This window comes from Orycteropus afer, unplaced genomic scaffold (assembly GCF_000298275.1).
Source record: "Orycteropus afer afer isolate SDZICR_OR568_19922 unplaced genomic scaffold, OryAfe1.0 scaffold00542, whole genome shotgun sequence".
NCBI lineage: Eukaryota > Metazoa > Chordata > Mammalia > Tubulidentata > Orycteropodidae > Orycteropus > Orycteropus afer.
This window is the reverse complement of record NW_006922129.1, coordinates 1,534,501-1,553,986: the sequence shown is the minus strand read 5'-3', so window position 1 is coordinate 1,553,986 and position 19,486 is coordinate 1,534,501. Positions and strand designations below refer to the sequence as shown.

The following is a 19,486-nucleotide window of genomic DNA, read 5'->3' as shown; positions in this document are numbered from 1 at the left end:
TTTTTTTTTTTAATTAATTAAATTTAATTTAATTGTGATTTGGGTGAAAGTTTATAGAGCAAATTCACTTTCCATACAGCAGTTCGCATATACTTTGTCTCATGACATTAACTACAATTTCCCACAATGCAACAATTTCCCTCCCACTTCTTCCCCATAGTTACCTCTTCCCTGTGTCCTTCCCTTCATGCACTTCTGCCCCCTGAGCTATGTCTCTGTGCATACATAGCCCTTCTATTCTCCCATGATTGTTCTCTCCAAGGAGTGTCTCTAGAGAACCCACAAGAAGTTTTTTACAATGGGAGTGGCTTGATTTCACCTGTGCTTCCGAAAAGGCTGCTCTGGCTGCTGGGTGGAGGTTGGGTTCAAGAGGGGCTGGTCCGAGCTGCAGAGCCTGGAGAAGAGGCAGGTGAGGGATGGTGGTGCAGAGGCTAAATCGAGGCAGGGACGATGGGGCATGAGTGGATCCAGGAAATTTCGAGGAACTCGAAACTAAAGTTCTTGCCAGCTAACCTAACTGAATCTCATGCCCTCGTCTTTGCAGATATTTTTATCTTTATTTTCCATGGATGGAAACTAAGCTCTGGAGAAATTAAATAAATTGCACAGCATGAGAGCACAGGGCTGATTCCAAAGCCCATGACAACAGGGTGTCCATGCTGTGAGTCCCTCAGTTAACAGAGGCGTCCCAGGCTGTTGGGGCATCCAAGTGAGCAGGGCTCCACCCCACCAGAGAAGCTCTGCTTCTTTAAGTTTCACAAATGACAATCCTACGTAATATTTCAACAGAAAGGGAGGTTTTGCTGCTTAAAAAAACCCCATTGCAAAAGCTCGCAAGCGACCATCTTAGATGCAACAATTGGTCTCTCCTCATCTGGAGCAAAGAAGAGTGGAGAAAATCAAAGACACATGGAAACAATTAGTTCAAGGGACTAGTGGACCATGGGAACTTCGGCCTACATGACCCTAAGACCAGAACTAGATGGTGCCGGGATACCACTGTCAACCACTCAAAAAGGGTCAGTGCAGGAGATCCTGGACAGAGTGCAAGAACAGTGTGGAACAAAACTCAAAATCATAAAAAAAGACCAGACTTCCTGGTCTGATAGAGACTGGTGAAACCCCAGAGATTATGGTCCCTAGTCACCCAGTGGGCCTGGAAATGAGGCTTCCAGCCAAACAATGGACAGGCTTACCAAGTGAACCTTTATACCAAGTAGGTACACTCCCTAGAGATCAGAAGGGCAGTATTTGCACAGGGCGCTAGCTCAGAGGGCAGGAATGCACAGGAAAGAAGGACACAGGGAAAAGGTAACCACAGGGAGGAAGTGGGAAGGAACTTGTTGCATAATGGGGGTTGCATTCAATGTCAGGAAATAAAGTGTGCATGAACTGTTGAATAGAAAATGGATTTGCTCTGTCAACTTTCACCCAAATCACAACAAAAACAAAAAACTTCATAGCAGCATATATTGGTGATGTTTGCACAACATGATTAAAGTCATTTGACACGTGAAAACTATTAAATTGGTAAATGTTGTGTTATATATATTTTTACAATGAAAAAAAATCATTCCTGCTATGGATTGAGTTGTGTCCCCACAAAATATGTGTTGTAAATTCTAACCTCTATGTTTGTGGTTCTCATGAGGAACCTGTATATAGACCAAGAGGCCATCATTCATACGGAACAAGGGGATACTGCATGGTTCAAAATCAGGAAGGGTGGCCATCAGAGTTGTATCTTTTCACTATACGTATTCAATCAGTATGCTGAGTAAATAATCTGAGAAGCTGGACTATATAAGGAAGAACATGGCATCAAGATTGGGGGAAGAACCATTAACAACCTGCAATGACCATGCAGATGACACAACCTTGCTTGCTGAAAGGGAAGATGACTTGAAGCACTCACTAATGAAGATCAAAGACTGCAGTCTTCAGTATGGATTACACCTCAATATAAATAAAACAAAAATCCTCACAACTAGACCAATAAACAACATCATTATAAGCCAAGAAAAGATTGACGTTATCAGGGATTTCATTTTACTTGGATCCACAATCAACACCCATGGAAGCAGCAGTCAAGAAATCAGATGTCCTATCACACTGGGCAAATCTGCTGCAAAAGATCTCTTTAAAGTGTTAAGAAACAAAGATATCGCTTTGAAGACTAAGATGTACCTGACCCAAGCCAAGGTATTTTCAGTTGCCTCATATGCATGTGAAAGGTGGACAATGAATAAGGAAGACTGAAGAAGAGTTGATGCTTTTGAGTTGTGGTGCTGGTGAAGAATACTTTAAGTACCATGGACTGGCAGAAGAACTTACAAGTCTGGCCTGGAAGAAGTGCAGCTGGGATTCTCCTTGGAAGCGAGAATGGCAAGACTTCATCTCACCCACGTTGGTCATGTCATGATGGGGACCACTCCCTAGAGAAGGATGTCATGCTTGGTAGAGGGCTAGCCAAAAAGGAAAAGCCCCTCAATGACATGGATTGACATTGACACAATGGCTTCAATGAGGGGCTCAGGCATGGCAAGGATTGTGAGGACGGCACAGGATGGGGCACTGTTTCGTTCTGTTGTACAAAAGGTTGCTATGAGTGGGAACTGACAATGGCACCTAACAACAACAAATGCCTGTTGTAGGAAGCTCTCATGGCACTGTGGTTAAAGCATTGGGCTACCAACCAAAAAGTCAGCGGTTCAAACCCACCAGCTACTCTGTAGAAGAACGATGAAGCAGGCCCCCTGAAACTCATGCCCACCTGAACCTCAGAATGTGAACTTACTTGGAAATAGAGCCTTAGCAGATGTAATTAGTTAAGAAGAGCCCCTACATCCAATATGACTGATGTTCTTATAGGAAGAGGAGAGAATATAGGGAGAGAGAGATGTAGACGGAGGATGGCTGTATGGAGATATACAGTCTTGGAAGATTACAGCCTTGGAAATCCTAAGTGGCAGCTTTGCTCTGCCCTATAGGGTCTCTCAGAGTTAGAATTGACTCAGTGGCAGCGGGTTCAGTTTGTTTATTTGTTTTTTGATTTATGCCTGTTGAGGTTATAATTCCATTTGGGACTGGGTTGTCTGTTAGGCTAATGAAACAGGATTAATGTAGAGTGTGTTTTGAGTCAATCTCTTTTGAAACATAAAGAGATTGATGAGTCAATCTCTTTTGAAACATAAAGAGATTGAGCAAGCAAGCAGACATAGGGTAAGATAGATGCTAAGACACAAGACACATGGAGATCTCCAAGGAACCAGGAAGCAGAGTCTGAAGAGACTAGGACCTTCCTCCAGAGCCAACAGAGACAGAAACCTTCCCCTAGAACCCGTGCTTCGAATTTGGACTTCTGTGTGCTGTGTGAAGATTAATTTCTGCTTGTTAAAGTTATTCGTGTGTGGTATTATAGCAGATAACTAAGTTAACTAGATAACTAAGACAGCTTCTACTGCACATGCTATACTTAGACTCGGGTTTGAATTCAGATTTCCTGGATCCCTTCACACTGAGGGGGTGCCTAGAAACCTTAGGTTTCATTCCCTTCATACCGGCAGCCCCCTACTACCACCTCTGTGCCCAGGGTGCCTGGTCTTTGTCCCTGACAAGTGGCAGAGGTGCCTGGACCAGCCCGTTCTCAGGAATTGTCCAGCCACCCACCAGGTATTAAGGGGAGAAGTCATCAAGTCTCTCTGCAGTGCTGGGGATTCAATCTACCCAAATGGGGCTGGAAAGGGGCATCTTGAGACACCAACAGTCAACCTGGAAAGGGAGATCCTCTTCTCCTTGAGTCAAAGCCAAGGCTACAAAGAAGGTCCACCCCAGACCCTGATCCCCACTTCCTTCACAGCAGTTTCACAGAGCAGTGATCAGAGTGGACAGAGCCAGGAAATGGTTAACCCAGGGAAGAGCAGCAGAAGACAGTTGACCCACTGCCCCTGTAGTTGGGCAATAGGTCCCTGAGGGCTGCTTTCGATGACCTCCTTTTGGCGCCACAGGGTTGGGTGGCTGCCACAGCTTCATGCTACATGGAAGTGGGGGTTGGGAGCTGTCCTCATTTCCCAGGGCTGCTGCACCCAATTACCACAAACTGGGTGGCTTAAAACAACTGCAATCCATTCTTTCATGATTCTGGAGTCTGGAATCCAGATGTGATAGATCAATGGAACAGAATTGAGAAGCCAGAAGTAAATACATCCACCTATGGACAGTTGATCTTTGACAAAGGGCCAAAACTCATTAAATGGGAAAGAGATAGTCTCTTGAACAAATGATGCTGGCAAAACCAGGTATCTATTTACAGAAAAATGAAACAAGATCCCTACCTCACACCACGCACAAAAACTAACTCAAGTTCAATCAAAGACCTGAACATGAGTAAATCAGGGTATGAGCAGGGCCATGCTCCCTCTGAAGCCCCTTCTAGCTTCTGGGGGTTTCCGGCAATCCTTGTTCTTCCTTAGCTGTAGCTGCATCTCTCCACTGTCTACCTCCATCTCCATACAGCCAACCTCCCTCTGCATCTCTATGTCCCTGTGTCCTCTCCTCTTCTTATAAGAACATCAGTCATATTGGATGTAGGTGCTCATCTTAACTAATTATATCTGCAAAGACTCTATTTCCAACTAAGTTCACATTCTGAGGTTCCAGGTGGGCTTGAGTTTTGGGGGGACACCATTCAATCCAGCATAGAAGCTCAAGGCAGGACAGGAAGGGTAGAGGTGGGAGGGAAACATGGGGCTCTGTGCCGTGCTGCTTGTTGTTTGCTGTTGTTATTTGCCATCGAGTCGGATCCAACTCATAGCAACCACTCCTTGGGTTTCCGAGGCTGTATCACTACGGAAGTAGATTGCCCAACCTTCCTTCCGAGGAGTGGCTGGTGGGTTTGAACCGCCAGCCATCTGGTTAGCAGTTAGTAATGGGCAGAGTCAGAGGCTTTGTCCCTTGACAGGACCAGCAGCTGCAGGCGCAAGTGTGAAAGGCCTTGGGAAGTGGAAAACCCGTGGTACTCAACTTGAGAAGTGGAGCCCAGTCCCAGCCCAGTCCTGGCTTCTCTGTGTGTCCTTGGGCACTTTCTTTTCTTTTCTTTTTTTTAATTTTATTTTGATTTGGGTGAAGATTTACAGAGTAAATTCACTTTTCATACAGCAGTTCACATGTACTTTGTCTCATGTCATTGACCAAAATTTACAATGCAACAGCTCCCCTCCCACTTCCTCCCCATAGTTACCTCTTCCCAGTGTCCATCCCTCCATACTCTTCTGCACCCTGAGCTGTCTCCCTGTGCATAAGCAGTCCTTCCTTCTCCCATGATTGTTCTCTCCAGGGTGTGTGTCTACTTGAGGTAAATGTTTAACTCACTTGCCTGTTCTTTGTTTGGCTGGAAACACAGGTGTGGGTTCAATCCCAGACCTGAAGGGCAGCTAGGGGCCATAGTCTCAGTGGTTTCACCAGGCTCTATTGGACCAGCAAACCTGGTTCCTTGGGCACTTTCACTCACCCTCTCTGGGCTTTAGTTTCTTCATCTGTAAAATGGATGGGGAGACGGAACCAGCATAGCCAAGGTTGTTCTAAAATCAGAAATCCCTATGTGTGTGGGCCACATGATTTTTAAAAAAATAATCAATTTTTTAAAATCAAGGATGGAGTTTATAGACATTTGAGCATGACTCACACACATCAGTTGGGAAACATATGTTTTTCTTTTGCCAATAATCTTTCATAATATCACATCATGGAATTTTAGTGGAATTAGCCTAGAACAGCTTGAAATGCTCAAATTAACGTTCACCTTAGATTCTGATGTCTAAGAGAGCCCACTTAAGGAGCACTCATGGTGTAGTGGGTAAGGCATTTGGCTGCTAACCACAAGGTTGCAGTTCAAACCCACCAGGGGGTCCTTGGGAGGAAGATGAGGCACTCTACTTCCATAAAGATTTACAGCCTTGGAAACCCAAAGGGGGTCGCTATGAGTCAGAATCAACTCGATGGCAGTGGGTTTTGGTTTTCCTGAAGGGATCCCACTTAGTTACCTCAATTCCAAAGCAATCACCCCCTTATGAGACCAGTGAACTGAGTAGTCATCGTTAGGTGTTGTCAAGTTGGCTTTGACTCATAGCAACTCTATGTACAACAGAACAAAACGCTACCCAGTCCTAAGCCATCCCTGCAATCACTGCCATGATGTGGACTGAGTAGTCCCAGTAAAATGCTAGGCCTGTGAGTCAGAGTCAGGCAGGTATATTTGCTCAGCGTAATGCTTATACCTAGAGAAAGGATTCCAGCCAGAGTCCCCAAGGCCAAGAGGTTAAGGTGGAGAGCTATTGGCCCCAGCGCTGGGAGACTGGAGTCGGGAAGGGGAGAGGAGGTGGGAGGGCACCTTCAGCGTGCTGGAGGGGGATGGAGTTGGTAGCTAGGGACAGATGGGCCTAAGGACTCGCTGGCTGCAGCTCCTTCCTCCCACCTGCCCACTGCCTCTGCCCTATTCGCTCCTCCATGATCCTGTGGTTCAGGTTGAAGAGGGACCCTGGAGCCTGGAAGCCTGGCTTTTGGTCTTGATTCTTCCTCTCAGTGTCTTTTGGTGTAGGCAAGGCCCCGTAATCTCTTTGGACCTCAGTTTCCTCTTCTGCAAAAGGGAGATCTTGTATAGCTCCTGCCTGGTGGCATAGTGGGTAAGGCATTTGGTTGCTAACCAGAAGGTCGGCCGTTCAATCCCACCAGCTGCTCCTTGAGAGGAAGATGAGGTAACCTATTTCTGTAAAGACTTACGGACTTGGAAACCCAATGGGGGTCACTATGTGTCGAATCAACTCAATGGCAGTGTGTTTGGTGTTGCATTTATTTCTGCCTTCCTTGTGTTATTAGGAGAACAAATGAGAACATGGATTGGAAAGGACCTTGTAAATCACAAAGCTCTCTCTCTACAAACAAGCCATAGCCGCCATTAAACAATGGTGTAACCTGCTGACTCAGAACGGTGCTGTGCTGGCTCTTGGTCCTGTCTGCAAGTCAAAGAGCGGTTCTGTCACTTACCTCACGGGACTTTCTTTCCTTATCTGATAAATGGGATAAGAGTTTTGGGCTCTGGCTTCAAGGAGCTGTGAGAATTACAGGATATCAAATAGGTGGCCAGAGATCTGATGTGTTGTTGTTAATAATAATAATAGCACAGAGCAAAGTTCTCACCCCTGGCCTGCCCTTGAAGAGCCTCTGAAATCCGGCATCACCCTCCCAGTGTCACTTTATCTCTCAGCCAGGGACTCTGCCTGCCCAGGTTCTCGGGAGGTGGCTCCTTCCTTCCTGGGACTCACACATAACAATTCTCAGCACTCAGCCACATGCCAGCCAGACTGGTCTAAAGGAATGCCCCAGGGAACTGCCCAGGCTCAGGGGACCCTGGACCTTGAGCGTCTCAACAACACAGGCTGAGTGTGATCTCATGTTTTCCAGCACTTAGTGCCAAGGCAGGTACACAGTAGGTACTCCATAAATGGGGAATAAATAGAGAGTGTTTTTAAATGTTTCTATATACTTAAACTGGAGCTCTGGTAGCATAGTGCCTAAGGCACTTGACTGCTAACCAGAAGGCTGGCGGTTCAAACCCACCAGCCACTCCTCGGAAGGAAGGTTGGGCAATCCTACTTCCATAGTGATACTGCCTGGGAAACCCAAGGAGGGGTTGCTATGAGTTGGGACCAACCCGACGGCATATAACAACAACAACAACAACAACATATACTTACACAGGAGCTCTGGTGGTGCAGTGGTTAGGGCATTTGGCTGCTAACCAAAAGGTCAGTGGTTCACTGTGGGCTCGGGACCATAGTCACAGGGCACATCAAGCTCAATTGGCATAACATACTACACAAAGCATTGTTCCATCTCCTACTTTGGCGAGTAGCGACTGGGATCTTAAAAGCTTGCAAGCTGCCATCTAGATGCAACAATGGGTCTGTCCTCATTCAGAGCAAAGAAGAATGAAGAAAACCAAAAAGTCATGGAAACAACTAGCCCTGGTGAGTGGTACACCATCCGATCTGCAGCCTGTATGACTGAGACCAGAAGAAATAGATGGTGCCCAGCTACCACTGTCAACCACTTGGAAGGTGTTCTATGTAGGAGATCCTTGATAGAGAGGGAGAACAACGTGGAACAAAACTCAAAATTATTTGGAAAAAAAAAAGAGGGGGACCAGGTTTGCTGGTCCGATAGAGCCTGGTGAAACCACTGAGACTATGGCCCCTAGCTGCCCTTCAGGTCTGCAATTGAACCCACACCTGTGGCTTCCAGCCAAACAAAAGACAGGCATATGAGTTGAACATTTACACACCTTGGAGAGAACAATCATGGGAGAAAGAAGGGCTGCTTATTCACAGGAAGATAGCTCAAGGGGCAGGAGTGCATGGAGGGATGGACACAGGGAAGAGGTAACTATCGGGAGGAAGTGGGAGAGGAGCTGTTGCATTGTGGTAAATTGTGGTCAATGTCATGAGACAAAGCGTATGCAAACAGCTGTATGGAAAGTGAAATTGCTCTGTAAATTTGCACCCAAATCACAAAAATAAATAAATAAATATGTCAGTGGTTCAAAGCCACCAGCCACTCTGCGGAAGAAAGATGGGGCAGTCGGCTTCCATTAATATTTGCAGCCTTGGAAACCCAGTGGGGATCGCTATGAGTCAGAACAGAGTGGATGGCAGTGGGTTTGGTTTTTGGTAATATACTCACTCTTCCCAGCTGGCCCAGGAATTATAGTTCAAGTTCAAAACTATTCTCTTTAAAATTGAAAGCAGTAAGCAGTCTGAAGTTGGGGAATGAGGTCAGTGGTCTTGAATCCTGGGGGAACAGAGCTAGGTGTTTGATGAAGATATGTCTGGGCCTTAGACAGCAAATCAGCTAAGAGATGGACAGGCTTTGCGGATTACCGGGCCTAAATCGTATGTCCAGGTCTTCTGTCATTGGACTCCTGGGGCTTAAAAACAAGTCTCTTAGTTTCAGTTTCCCCAGCACGGGAAGGAGATCCCTTAATTTACTGACTCAAAGTGGTCGTTCAAAAAGCAGATGCCATGTGTGGAAACAGCAATATAAATTTTTATTGAAATGAAGTCAGAGCCTTAAGGATTTTATCACTTGCAGATCTCTCAAACAGTTCCAAACAGGACCTGCAGAGGGCACTGTAGCCCCAGAGCCGGTTGCCCAGAGTGGCCATTCTCCTCCGGGTCCCTCCCCTTTACTGGCTCCGCCCACCACAGCTCCTCCCACCACAGCTCCACCCCTCCTTCACACACTGGGAATGTACTCTCCAACCGCCCCCGTCAAACCTGCCCCACAGTTTCTCCTGCTGCAGATTGCAAAACATTCTCTCCCTTTGCACATTTGCAGAAGCACCGGCCAATTTCGCTAACGTTTGTGCTATAAGCATGACTGATCTTCCATCTATAGGCTAATTAATGGCCAGGACTGGAGTCCAGACATCCTCTGCCGTGTGCGTAGCTCTTTCCTGGGTGGTGCTTTTCAGCTGAAACTTTGCTTCTGGGAAGGAACTACAAGTGAGTTGTGAGAGTAAAGGGAAAGTTACAGAAGTAGGAATCAGGTGTAGAGGTGCATTAGTTCCGTGTGTCCACTTTTAGGGGAGTAAGGGAAGTGAGGGCTTTGTGGAGGGGATAAGCTGCTGAGGGTAGGGATGAGCGCTGGGGAAATTGGGGGCTCTTGTTTTCTTGGCCTGGACAGGTTACTTTCCTTCTTCATGGGTAACATGTGAATGGCAGCAGTAACTCTCCGTTAGGTAAGGAATACAATGAGGTTATATAATGGAACCACCTAGAGCAGCGGGTGGCACGCTGTTCAGTGCAGACAGCTCCCAGGACACCAGGACAGCGCTGTCTCTTGCACCTTCTGCAGGCATCAGGATGGAACAGTAATGGGCAAGGTCTTGAAGTTCAGAGGGGCTTAGAAGGGGCTAGGGCACTTAGGAGGGAATGTGGCATCAGCGAAAGGGGCCCCTGGAAGAGGCAGGAAATAATAGGGGATCAGTGGCCGGTGTTGGAAGCTGCTGCCAACCCCCAGAGGAGCCCTTCTCCCTGGCTCGCGTTTCCTCAATGGCTACAGCGCCTCACTAAAGGCTTGTCCAGGGCAGGGCTGGCAGGTGCCTGTTGAGGGAACAGCCTTGAACGGAGACATCTTATTGACCAGCGCGGGCAGACCAGTGGCCTCAGGCCCAGGGGGGTCAAGAGGTCAGACAGGCCGTGCAAGGCAGCACGTAGGGCCTGACCCACTCCACCCTGTATCCCCAGGCCTGCTGCAACCATGGGGCGAAACCAAGGAAGTAGGGGGCTCCCAGGGAAACAGAAAAGCCAGGAGACACAGCGGTGGTTTCAGTTCTTGCCAGCAGGATTGCAAATATAAAACACAGACCCCATGAAAACCAGGGGCCAGCCCTCATGGCATCTTCGTGGCTCCCGCCACCCCATTGTCCAGTGGACTCCCTGCCATGGGAGTCCCTATCAGGCCTGGAGAATTCATGGCTTGCCTTCTAAATTCTGCAGTTCATCCTGTGCCTACTTAGTGGAGGCCAACAGAGATATTTTGCCTCCAGAGCAGGTCCTGGCCTCTCGCAGTATGTGTGGGGCACTGGGGTGAGTGTAGGTTTCTCCCCAGCAAGGCTCTGTCCCTGAGTTTAGAGCTTCCATCCTCTCAATTTCTCCTCCCTGTGCTTCAAGCTGGCCCTGTGACATTCTTCATTCACTGAGTCAAGCTCTAGACAGTTCTGGCCCATGAGAAGTCACCGCTGGCCCTGGAGTGTCCCTTGGACAGGTTGGCACTGAGTGGATAGCCCCTTGAAGGAGATTGGGAGTGGTGGCGAGGAAGGCATGGGACAGGCAGCGGTGGTGATCGATGGAGGTGGTGGATGGGCCCAGGTTGGGAGCACCTGGTCACCTATCCCCTCTCCTGCAGGCCTCCCCTGTGTACAGCTTCAGCTTGCCCCGGAGGAAATTGGCGTAGACTCGGAAAAGTTTGCACAAAGTATCCACAGTGAATGTTCGGAGAGGAGCAGCAGAGGCTGTGCCTGGAACAGAGACGGCTTCCTTCTGCCAGGGAGAGAACAGGACGTAGCACTGCAGTGCCAGGGAGCCGGAAGGGAAATGAAGTTGGGGACAGGGTGGGGCGGGAGGGCAGAACTGGGAGGGTGAAGAGAATGCTAGCACTCCTATTAGGGTCCCTTCTCCCCATGTTACAGAAAGGGCAAACATAGTATGGGGACAGTCCCCTGCTACTCACCTGGGTTCCCAGCGCTCGAAGCAGGGAGGTGAGGCTGCGCAGGCCACTGATGGCTTTGTCCACATGGAGCCGCCAGGACTCCAAGGGCTGGGAGGAGTTGACCAATAGGGCTTGGCCCTGAAGGATGGCTTCTGAGAGCAGGGCCAGGCCCTGCCAGACTTCCATGGCCTGCTGGCTGACCTAGGGGGATCAGAGACACGGAGTCAGGTGGGTACACCATCCCCTCTGCTCCCCCTCAGCAGCCCCAAGCACGGGACTTAGCCAACATCAGGTGTGTTGAATGAATGAATGAATGAATGGACTCCCTACAGCCCATCTTTCTAATGTGCTACATTTCTTCCTTCTCTCTAGCATTCTCCCTCCCACCCCATCAGGTTCCCAGACTGAGACACCCCAAGAGGGAGAAGGCATGAGCTCACCTCCATCCTATTCCAGGCGTAGAAGTTAACCTTGGTGTCTGGAACAGTAATATTCTCACTCAGGCTGCACTCTTCAGCACAGCCCATCTGAAATGCACAAGTCCCGGACTCAGGGCCCCAGGGCTCCTGGCAACCTGCCCGCCCACTGCAGGGCACTCTCTGCCCCTTCCTTCCAAAAACCAAACCAACCTCACTACCATCAAGTCGATTCCGACTCCATTCTAACTCATAGTCACCCTCATTGGGTTTCCAAGATCTTTACGGAAGTAGATTGCCCCATCTTCCTTCCACAGAGCAGCCGGTGGGTTTGAACCACCAACCTCCTGGTTAGCAGTCAAATACCTTAAGTACTGCGTCACCGGAACTCCTTGCTCCTTCTCTAGCTGCCAGGTATACTTTGGGGGCCACTGGCTTTGTCATTTTTAATGGGGGTCAGGCTCCCCCCTCCCCCCTGGTACCCAGTGGTAGGAAGGCATCCCAGTGGCTGGATCTGGAGGCCTGGAGGAGACACCTGTCACACACACACACACACACACACACACACACACACTGACACACACACATACACCAGCACCACCGAGAGTGAGGGCTATTAGATGTGCTAGCGAGGGCCTCACCGTGTCATTCTCAGCCTCCTTGGCCTCCAGGATGTACCGCTCCAGGACTTGGCTGTCACAGATCAGGCGGGGAGGGGAGCCCAGGACCAGGAGGCCCAGAGGAACCACGAGGAAGGGCAGCAGAAGCAGCCGGGCAGGAGAATCTAGAAAAAGGAGCCGGGGAAGCCAGGCTGAGTGTGCGGCTGGAGGGAAGGCTGTGGGCTGCTTTGGAGGGGCACACCCTGCTCCCCTGCCCGGCAGCCCTTCCCTCTTGACCCTCAGGTTTCCCGGGCTTTCATTGAACCGCGCTGCCTCGCGCACTCCCCACCCCCAACTACCGGCAACCACTTCGGAGGCCAAACTTCAATCCCAGGTTGACAGAGGCTTCCCCACTCGCAGCTCCGGGTTGCCGCTCCAAGACCCGGGGATCAGCTTGGGCCCTTCCCACAGAGCAGCCCCTCTTCTCCTGAACCCCCAAACCTGTCCCTGTCTCCAGGTCAGACCTGTGCCTTGCACAGGGACTCGCCAAGCCGTGCCCCACGTGCAGGCTGCCCCACCCCTCCCCCTTCCGGGGTCCTTGGCGAGTCGTGGGTCCTTGAACCTAGCCACCTCCCGGTCAATAGCCCCCCGCGGCAAATCCCTCGGCAAACAGGGGACCGGCCCGGGGCGGGCGGGCCTCGGCCTGAAGGACGGTCCCCCAGCCTGCGAGTACTTACTGCGCACCCCCATCTCCGTGTCTGCCGGGACCCCTCAGCGACCAGGAGCTCGGCGGGCGCCCATGCCGGGAGCCCTCATCCCGGGGTAGCAGGGCCAGCTCGACTGGCTTGGAGGAGGGGGTCGCCGTGCAGGGGGCGCAGGCACGTCGCGGCCGCCGAGTCAGGGGTCGGAGGACAGCAAGCACAGTGCCCCCGACCAGGGTCCGGGAAGAAGGCGCGGCGAAGCGACCGGCCAGGGTTGGCTCGGGGACTGCGGCTCCCGCCGGGGGTCGGGGCTGTTATCAGCATGTGTGCGTGCGCGGGTGGGGGTGGGGGTGAGGGTGTGTGCGTGAGGGGTCGCCGGAGGTGGGGGCCACCAGGGGTCAGAGCAGGGGGCAGGACGCCTGGGTCCGGGGCTTGCCGGGGGCGGGAACGACGGCTGCTGCAGGCGCGAGTGCGGCTCGGGTCTGCCGGGAAGACCCCTGGGTCCGGGGAGTGGAAGGCTGCGGGGCGCGCATTGGGCTGAACGCCTGGGCCTGCGAGAAGTGCGCTTCTGGGGCGGGCTGGGGACGGACACATCCCGTCGGAGGTTCCCACTTTGGGGCAGGGGCTCCAAACGGAGAGTGCCTGGGTTCTTCCAGTAGCTGCGTCCGGAAGCCTGGGAGCTGCTGGCAAAGTCGAGCCATTTGCCTTCCTCCTCCCAGTCCCAGCACAAGTTCTAGAAACCAGTGTTGCCTGCGTCGAAGAATTTGATGGGGGCACGTTGAGCAAGGAATTTGGGGTATTTTCCCTAGCTCTCACTTTCTAGGACCCCTAAAACACAGAAACTTAATGTTTTGGATACAAGCACATTTTACACAGGACACACATCCCCTCTCACATTTGCTTTTCAACCTGTGCTGTAAGTCAGCCTGTATCACAAGAGTCTAAGAACCCTGAACTGAGGTACCCCCAGCAGGAATGAGAGTTTAGATTTGCAGCTAAGCCTTACTGGCTTCTGGGAACCACTGAGGCAGAGTGTAAGCTCCCAGGACCAGGAGTCCGAGGCTAGCTGGCCTCTCCAACCTTGGAAAAGGACCTCGGTCCTTGTGCCTTGGTGTCCGCATCTGGCAAATGGGTGCAAGGAAACTATCAGCCCCCTTCATAGAGGTTTCATAAAAGACAAAAAAGGTCCTATAGTTACAGGGGCCTATGTATGTATCCCTTCACTCCCTTCCCTGACCCATGAGGAAAAAAAAAAAAAAAAAACACTGCCCTTGAGTGGAATCTGACTCATAGCGACCCTCCTTGGGTTTCCAGGCAGTATCACTATGGAAGATTGCCCAACCTTCCTTCTGAGGAGTGGCTGGTGGGTTTGAACCTCCAGCCTTCTGGTTAGCAGTCAGGTGCCTTAGACACTATGCTACCAGAGCTTCTTGACCCGTGATATTAAAATAAAAAAAAAAAGTTCAAACTCACTGCCACCAAGTTGATTCCCTCTCATAGCGACCCCCATCAGGTTTCCAAGGCTAGAAATCTTTATGGAAGGGGGCGGATACTTTCCTTACACCCATTCACCAGATGGGGACATCAAGGCACAAGGACTGAGGCCCTTTTCCAAGACTGCCCCATCTTTCTTCTGTGGACCTGCTAGTGGGTTCGAATCACCACCCTTCTGGTTGTCAGCCAGATGCCTTAACCACTATGCCACCAAAGCTCCTTGACCCATGATGTTAGAGAGATTTTATTCATACATTTTATACCTACCTTGTGTAAAGCACTTAATGACACACTTGGCAGGACAAAAAGATGTGTTAAGACCTAGCTCCTGCCCTCTTGCAGTCTGCAGTCTGTAAGTAGAGATGAGATGGGTACACAGGCAGTGTAAGGACTGGAGTGTGCACATCTGAGCTGTAAGAATTTGGAAGAGGAAGAAAGCTCACCTCTCACTGGATGAATCAAGGAAAAATTGATGGAGGAGGTGACAGGGAGCTGGGCCTTGAAGGATTTTTATGGGGAGATATGTGAGCTGGGTTGGAAGTTGATTGATTTAGCAAAGTGAATGGAGGGTGGGGCGTTCTGCAAAGTATGGAAGGAAAAGGTAGGAAATGAGGTCAGAACACTGCTTAGGGAGGGGCCAGGCTGTGAAAGTGCTTGATCACCATGCTGAAGAATCTGGATTTGGTTTGGAAAAGGTGGGAAACATTCATACAAAAAATATTTATGGAGTGTCTACTTTTCAGGAGTCCCTGGGAGGTGCAGTTGGTTAAGTGCTCAACTACTAACAGAAATGTTGGTCGTTCAAACCCACCAAGAGGCACCTTGGAGGAAAGACCTGGACATCTGCTTCTGAAAGCTCACAGCATTGAAAATCCCAGGGAGCATAGTCCCACTCTAGGTTTTTACCTACCCTTGGCCAGGTACATGGGGACAGAGTAGTGAATGAAACACACAGGAATCTCTGCCTTCATTGGAAACAGACAACAAACACAAAAGTGAGTAAGAGATGTTGTTGTTGATATGTGTTGTCGAGTCAGACTTGACTCATAGTGACCCCTCCTTGGGTTTCCGAGGCAGGAAGTAGATTGCCCCATCTTCCTTCCGAGGAGTGGCTGGTGAGTTTGAACCGCCAGCCTTCTGGTTAGCAGTCAGGCGCCTTAGGCACCACACTACCAGAGCTCCTAAACACATAGGCTGCTTGGTGCATGTCAAATGAGAATAAGAACAAGGAGAAAAGTCACTGAAGGGGGATCGAGAGTGTTGGGGGAAGTTGCAGTTTTAGGTTAGGTAGACAAGGAAAGGTTGGAGGCTTGAATCCACCCAAAGGTGACTCAAAAGACGCACCTGGCAATCTACTTCCAGAAAAATCCCATGGAGGATTTTGAAAACCCTATGGAGCAGTGCTGCTCTCACACAAATGGGGTCACCATGAGTCAGAAGTGACTTGACAGCAACTTAACAAAAAAAGTCAGAGATGCACACTGTCAACCACTCGGAAAGGGATCAGTGCAGGAGATCCTGAATAGAGTCAGAGAACAATGTGGAACAAAACCCAAAATCACACACGAAAAAGACCAGGTTTACTGGCCTGATAGAGCCTGGTGAGACCCCCAAGACTAATTACCATACCCTTCAGGTCTGGGACTGAACTCATTCCTGTGGTTTCCAGCCAAACAACAGACAGACATACGGGCTGAACATTGACGTCAGACAGATACACTCCTTAGAGCAATCAATCGTGGGAGAACAGAAGGGCAGTATGTGCACAGGGAGACAGCTTAGGGAGGGGGCAGGAATGCATAGGAAAGAAGGACACAGAGAAGAGGTGACTATGGGGAGGAAGTGGGAAGAGAGCTGTTACATTGTGGGGAATCGCAGTCAATGTCTTAAAACAAAATGAGTATGAACTACTGTATGGGAACTGAATTTGCTCTGTAAACTTTCACCCAAATCACAATTAAAAAAAATAATAAAAACATAAAAGTCAGGGAGGCTACGATGAGAAGGTGACCTAGATAAAGTCCTGCTGGAGGTGGGAAAGGGAACCAGAAGGTGTGCGGGGTGGGGTGGGGGGAGCATGATCAAAGAGGCAGTTGGAAAAATGAATGGGGGTGAGGGCAGACAGAGGAAGCAGGGCTGTGATGGGGCTCCTGGGCTGGCTTGGCTGGAAGAATGAGGACCTGCGTTGGCCCAGAACACTCCATCTCACCTTGCACCTGCTCCCTAGGGTTCTCCTGGGGCCTGGGGCCCTGGCTCCTAGGCCTCCATGCCCCAGTCTACCCTCTGGTTCCACTGTCCCTTCCCAAACCCAGGCACCTCCAGCCCCACTCTGCCCTCAGAGTCAGGTTCTGCTGCTTTCCCAGAGCCCAGCTGTGGGACATGGACACGCACACAGACACATCCACACACGTCCACACACGTCCGCATGTGTTTTCTGCCCTGAACCCCACCACACCCCCAGCGCTCTGCTCTCCCAGTCCCCTGACTCCCGCGTCACTGTCCTGACCTGACCATGGAGAGAGAGCCAGGGGCAGACTAGGGGGTGGATACAGCCTGAGGAGAGGAGGAGTCAGTCTTTCAGGCTGTTGGACCTGCTCCTCCCCTCATAGCAACTTGTCAGGCCCAGAGCAAATCTCTCAGGTCCCTAGGTGCCCGCCTTCCTGAAGGGAAGGGAGATTGCCGGTGAGTACCAGCCAGGAGCTCTGGCAGCATAATGCCTAAGGCATTTGACTGCTAACCAGAAAGCTGATGGTTCAAACCTACCAGCCACTCTTCTAGATAGGTTGGGCAATCTACTTCCATAGTGATACCTGTTGGAGAAGGGTGGCAGTGGGGCTTTTGGAGAGAAATGTATGACTGCAGCTTGGGCAAGAGGAGGAGAGAGGATCTTGATCCATTCTGTATCCAATCCCTAAATTGTAGCAACCCCAGTAAGTGAACAGAGGTTGGTTTGGGTTACAGCTTCAGCCCAGGTGCTCTTGGCTAGCCCTGAAGGGTCCATTTACCCTTCTTTAATTGCAGTAGCCCTCTGATGGCCCCCATCCCCTTACCCAATGCTCATTCCATCTGCCTGCTTTGAAAGGCATTTAACTGCTAAGCAGAAAGCTGGCAGTTCAAACCCACCAGCTACTTCTCGGAAGAAATATTGGGCAATCTACTTCCATGGTGATACCTCCTGGGAAACCCAAGGAGGCGTTGCTATAAGTTGGGACCGACTCAAACGGCGACTCGACGGTAGTGAGTTTGGTTTTGTTTTGGTTTGTGTAGATAGCACTGACCAGCCCTCCTCACTGAATGTTTTGGTTACCTAGTCCCACTCTGACAGTAATATACCACAAATGGGATGGTTTGAACAAACAGGAGTTTATTCTCTTATAGTTTTGAAGGCTAGAAGTCTTGAGTTCAAAGTGCCAGACTCTAGGGGCTGGGTGAAAGCCCCTCGACCTTGGACTTCAGCTCTGCCTCTTGCCCACTGGAGCTGGAGGCTTTCTTCACTCAGGCAGCTGCTGGCTGCTGAGGCTGACAAACCCAAGGTTGACAAGTAAAAAGACATAGTCCCGATGTCACCAAACCACATGGCAGGCCACTGATTCAAGTTCGTTAAGAGTCCTAAGATTGGCAGACAACATGGCAGGCTGCTGAATAATGACCCGGCTACATGCAGGTTTCAAGCTGCCAAAAGCTACAGACCATTCCCAAGGCTTCTCCTTTTATACTGGGAGCAGACCACATCCCTAAGGCAGCTACTCAGCTGCTCCAGGAGATTCCACCATGGAGCTGATTACCAGTCTCATCATGGGGAATAACTGCACCCAGCTGCCCAGCCACTTGAAACCAGCAAGGTTGATGCATAACCTTAACTACCACACTGACCTCACCTGTTCATTCCCCAACCTGCCTTCAGGGTGACTTCCGCATCGACCAGCCTTGTTTTATGTCCTACCCCCTGAGCAGGAGTCTGCAATGGCTCCCCATTGCCTCAGAACTAAGACCTTCTGTATTATGCCATCATCCCAACTTTTCAGCCTGTCATGAATTGATCTGTGTCCCCCTAAAATGTATCATGGAAGGAAGATGGGGCAATCTACTTCTGTAGTGATACTGCTTCGGAAACCCAAGGAGGGGTTGCTATGAGTCGGGTCCGACTCGACGGTACATAACAACCAACAACAAAATGTGTCATCTTGGCTGGGCCACAATTCCCAGTGTTATGTGATTGTCCGTCATTTCAAAAAATGATGTAACTGTGATTGAAGTATGTGATGTAGATCCTAACTGCTGTGTGTGATTAATGAGGCAGGATTAGGTTATGGTAAAGATTCAGTTATGTTTGTTATGTTAATGAGGTAGGAGTAGGGTGGGATGCAACACCCTTACTCTGGTCATTGTCCTGATCCAATGGGAGTTTCCCTGGAGTGTGGGCTGCACCATCTTCTATCTCACAAGAGATAAAAAGAGAGAGAAGCAGCAGAGAAGGAGGGACCTGACTGCCACCAAGAAAGAGGAGCCAGGAACAGAACATGTCCTTTGAACCCAGGGTCTCTGTGCTGAGAACCTCCTAGACCCAGGGGAAGCTTGATGCCAAGACACATGGAGATCTCCAAGGAACACCAGGCCCACAGGTGTTGAAAGTAGACAAGGACCTTCCCCCAGAGCCAACAGAGAGTGAGAGAGAGAGAGAGAGAGAGAGAGAGAGAGAGCCTTTCCCTAGAGGCGGTGTTCTGCATTCAAACTTTTGGCCTACTAAACTGTGAGAGAACAAATCTGTATTTGCTAAAGGCACCCACTTGTTGTATGCTGTTACAGCACTAGAGAACAGAGACCCAGTCTGTTTTCCCACTTTGCTCATTCCCACTCCCTCCATCCCATAAGCTAGTTAGATGGTTTGTGGCTTCTTGACCTTTGTCCACTCTGATCCTTCCACATGGATTGCCCTCCCACATAATCTACCCCTATTCTTCAAAGGCAAAAAGCTAAGCACTATCTGACTCCCCGAGAGGAAGTCCTGTCT

The 19,486-nt window shown here is 50.0% G+C and overlaps 1 protein-coding gene across 1 annotated transcript; it reads right to left on the bottom strand.

The window, feature by feature from the left end:
- Positions 1-10,940: 10,940 nt before the first annotated feature.
- On the bottom strand, positions 10,941-13,575 carry EPO (erythropoietin). Its single transcript, XM_007955892.1, has 6 exons — positions 13,215-13,575; positions 13,101-13,173; positions 12,323-12,467; positions 11,706-11,792; positions 11,287-11,466; positions 10,941-11,096 (listed from the first exon to the last, which is right to left on the bottom strand). Exons 1-6 carry the CDS (start codon positions 13,573-13,575, stop codon positions 10,941-10,943), a joined length of 1,002 nt encoding a protein of 333 aa, XP_007954083.1.
- Positions 13,576-19,486: the final 5,911 nt, after the last annotated feature.

Coding starts and splice junctions, on each gene's coding strand:
- EPO (XM_007955892.1), bottom strand. CDS start 13,575: ATGTGTCCGTCCCCAGCCCGCCCCAGAAGCGCACTTCTCGCAGGCCCA. Junction 12,468..13,100: donor TCGAGCTGGCCCTGCTACCC/CGGGATGAGGGC, acceptor GCTCCTTTTTCT/AGATTCTCCTGCCCGGCTGC. Junction 11,793..12,322: donor AGGAGGCTGAGAATGACACG/GTGAGGCCCTCG, acceptor TGTGCATTTCAG/ATGGGCTGTGCTGAAGAGTG.